At 42.1% G+C, this 4048-nt stretch overlaps 1 protein-coding gene across 1 annotated transcript; it reads left to right on the top strand.

Moving 5' to 3' along the window:
* The first annotated feature begins 230 nt into the window (after positions 1-230).
* On the top strand, positions 231-2326 carry LOC115748490. The gene is made up of 2 exons (XM_048280065.1): positions 231-327; positions 467-2326. Exon 2 carries the CDS (start codon positions 485-487, stop codon positions 2324-2326), a length of 1842 nt encoding a protein of 613 aa, XP_048136022.1. The 5' UTR covers positions 231-327; positions 467-484.
* The last annotated feature ends 1722 nt before the right edge of the window (positions 2327-4048 follow it).

Raw genomic sequence — 4048 nt, 5'->3', positions numbered from 1 at the left:
AAAAAACTTTATAATTGAAGACCACTTCTAGTTGCTTCATTTATTTTATTTTCTTCTATTCTTTGCTTCCCCTTCATATTTCTGTTATTGGTCCCCTTTTTAACGGGTCGACTTTCCTTTTCTTCGTTTCCTCCCCTACCAAATATTACACTTTCCATTCCATCACGTATCTTTTGTACTTCGAATTTACAATCCGCGAGTTTCCCGCCGACTCTAGTTCTGCTCCGTGCTAATCTCAGCTCGAGTCCTGTTGCTTCTAACTCCTTTATAGCTACGCATTGCTTGACACTCGGTCGCCTGAAGCAGGACAGCCATTCGTATCTGATCGTAGATAAATTCCAAGGTGTGATCGGCTGTCTGCCGTCAATAATGACCTTCTCTCTTTTGATGTTCTCCGGTTTGCATATTTATTCCATAGTTGTTGCCTTACTGTAGTATTCATGCTGACTAAAAGATTTCCTTCCAGGATCTGGTGAGACAGAAAATGGGAAATATGGATATCCTTGCAAAAGCCAAGAGCTTGTGGATGAAATTCAATGTCCGAGGGGCGATCCTTACGAGCCTATCTCTGCAAGTCTTTCTCGTTCTTTTCGCGCCCATTCGAAAGAGGTGTTCAAACAGGGGGTTCATGATGCTCGTCTGGTCAGCTTACTTGGGTGCCGACTTGGTCGCTAACTATGCCTTGGGACTCATTTCCAGAGCCCAAATCACGGGTGGTGCTCCAGACTCCAAGGCCGATGCATATAGCGACCTCTTGGCTTTTTGGGCTCCATTTCTTCTGCTACATCTCGGAGGACAAGACACCATAACCGCTTTCGCGCTCGAGGATAATGAGCTGTGGCATAGGCACTTGCTTAATCTCTTATTCCAGCTAGGCGTTGCAGGCTATGTATTTTTCCAATCCTTCCCCAGTAGCAAGCTAATTGTCCCGACCGTCTTCATCTTTGTTGGTGGAACCATTAAATACATAGAGCGAATACGTGCTCTGCATCTCGCCAGCTTCAGTAAATTCCAGGACTCCTTGCTCCCACGTACTTATTTCGTGGAAGAAGACAATAGCACCAGGAACTTGGCCATGGCGCTGGAGTCCAAATTTCAATCGGAACATGTTGGAGCGGAAGATGTAAACATTTTGGATGACAGAACAGTGATACAAAAGGCGTTTTTTTGCTTCACGGCCTTCAAAGGCCTCCTCGTGGATCTCACCTTCAGCTTCAATAAACGCGAAATCAGCCACCGATTTTTTGGGAGCAGAGCGGCGGAGGATGCTTTTCAGGTCATCAAGGCTGAGCTCAACTTCTTTTATGATGTTCTTTATACCAAGGCTGCCGTTGTTCACTGTCCGACAGGGTACTTTTTCCGAGCTATCTCAGTTGGCTGCATCGTTGCTGCTTTTGCAAGTTTCTATGTCCTGAACAAGCGTGGTTTTCACGAATATGATATGCAGATTGCATACACCTTGCTCCTTGGAGCTATTGGCCTGGAATTTGTAGCTCTCGGTAGGCTCATTTGCTCTGACTGGACAATTGCAAATTTATCCCGACCTGAGGGACTTGGTAGACGTTTATTGAATGGAAGCATCTTCATCGAGGCCCTGCTCAAGTTCAAATCTAAAAGTTCACCATTTGCATTGCATATACTACATGCTAGATGGTCTAAATCTATCTTCCAGTACAATTTTTTAGATTCGGGGCTGGTAAAGTGGCCAAAGTGCATTGAGAAACTCCTTGGAATCACATCTCTGGAGGAGTTTTTTGATGACTTGAGGTTTGGACGAGTAAAACAATACAGTGAAACATTAGGCGAACTGATTTTTGAAGAGTTGAAACGGAAGGCATCTTGGGGAAGCACAAATGAGATTTGTGCTTCCCGAGGTAAATGGGCTCTGGAGCATACTAAATCTGAAAGCCATTGCGAAAACTTGCTTCCATTCGTCTGTGACGTTGATTATGGAAAGAGCCTTTTAATGTGGCACATCGCCACCGATGTCTGTTACCACACTGATGAGAGTCCAAGCCCCCACCGTCATGCCAGTAAGGTCTTGTCAGATTACCTTTATTATCTTATGATCAAACAACCTAAAATGACGTCTGCAGGGGCTGCGATTGACCAAATAAGGTTTCGAGACACTTGTGCCCAGGCAGACGTGCTCTTCGATGGTCTAAGCAGTCGGAAGTGGACAACGAGAGGGAATGCCTGCCGAACTCTACTTTCTGTCGCCACAGGATTGGTCCCACATGCAGTGACAGAAGAAACAAGCAAATCTGCGCTCCTTGATGCCGTGGTTCTCGCTAAAGAGTTGGGAAATTTTGAGGACGAGAAGTGAAAAATCATTTGTGAAGTTTGGGTGGAGTTGCTGGCATACGCTGCGATTCATTGCCAACCGTTCATGCATGCTAAGCAACTTAGCAGAGGGGGAGAACTTCTCACCTTGGTTTGGTTGTTGATGGTGCAGCTCGGCCTGAGCGAACAATTCCAACCAGAAGAAGGTTACCTTCAAATAGGTATATTGTAGAATGGCATGCCGTGATTTCTTAGTTCATACCAGGCCAATCCATGTGAGCCCGACCACTCAAGTGGTAGGCCCACGAAGAATTGGCCGGCAAGCGAGGGCGTGCAGGCCCTCCCAAGGGGCTAGTGATTCCCGCCGGCCTCGGTGGTGAACTTTGACGAAGACATAAGGAAGATGAACAGTTGTGTGGAAAATTTAAAAATAAAACAAAATTCATAAAAAAAAAATTGCAAAATGACATTATCTTGTTTCATTTTCTTCACGTCAAATGCTGGTCTTGCCATGTAGAACGATCGGCGCTAGCTGAACCGCCACGTCAGTAATTTCCAACATAAATTGGCTGGATAAACTAAATTGAAAGCTCGTCAATAAGTTTAGGACTACAAGACTACATTGATCAAATTAAAAGTTTATAAATGAATTTACATTCGTATAATAAGTTTATGAATTTCTGATAATTTCCCTATTTGCACTGGAAACATCGAAACGTGCTTTTGTCCAACAATTTTAAGTTTTCAAATAAATTTGACATTGATTTCATAAAATTCTACATTGTACTGAGCTGGGTAAGAGACTATGTATTCTAATCTTTCACATCCCTTATTCATCTTCCATTTTCAGTTAGTCTTTCAAGGTTTAGTCTTGGACCAAATCACGGGCATATATATGCACGAAAAAGTTACATCTACTTGTCACTCGACCGGCGTGGCATAATCGACCAATCACACGTGTTATATCCATTCCATCTTAATTTATGTTTGAACTAAAGAATTCTCTTTTCAATGCGACATGTCTGTCTCATGAAATACGTTCTCACACGTATGGGGGAGTTTAGGAGTATTGACAAATTTAGGGTACTTGATCGTTAGACAGCGCATTCATCTAACATGTTAATAGAGCTTTCGATCTTTAAGTTTGGAGCGACTTCAAAATTGTACCTTCATCATCCATTTGGTAGGGTAGATGATAAAATAGACTAGTCGAGCCTCGAATTGAGTGTCAATCTGTCGTACAATGATGAAATTATTAAATATGATCAAGTTATATCCTAATTAAAAGTAATTTGGGATGTTGATTTTTCCAATGTCTAACTATGTTGATCAGCTTCAATTCAGAAAAAGTACTAAAAAGAAGTCCTAAACCTATTATACCCATGCAAATTCAATTCTAAATTTTTTAATTTGATCAATTCAGTCCTAAATCTCTTGCATTTGTGCCAATTGAGTCAATCCAATCAAATTTGGCCGAAAATCACCGATGTGGACCCCAGCCGCCTTACGTGGTACGGGCGACGCTAACTGGGCATAACATTTTAAAATTTTTTTAAAAGATTGAATTTTTAATTATTATTTTCTTTTTGTTCTTTTCTTTTTCATTTCATTCTAGTCGCGAAGTCTCTCGCTTACGACGGGCGAGGGCTAGCTGGCCCTTGCCGACCAAAATGAAATAAAAAAAATAAAAATTCAATTTAAAAAATCATTTAATATGTTTACATCAGCACCGGCCATGTCATATAGGACGAACTGCGTCAACGTT

This window comes from Rhodamnia argentea, chromosome 6, assembly GCF_020921035.1.
Source record: "Rhodamnia argentea isolate NSW1041297 chromosome 6, ASM2092103v1, whole genome shotgun sequence".
In the NCBI taxonomy this organism is placed as follows: Eukaryota; Viridiplantae; Streptophyta; class Magnoliopsida; order Myrtales; family Myrtaceae; genus Rhodamnia; species Rhodamnia argentea.
Note: the sequence above shows the minus strand (reverse complement) of the source record. Positions and strands in the feature narration are given on the sequence as shown.

Coding starts and splice junctions, on each gene's coding strand:
- LOC115748490 (XM_048280065.1), top strand. CDS start 485: ATGGGAAATATGGATATCCTTGCAAAAGCCAAGAGCTTGTGGATGAAA.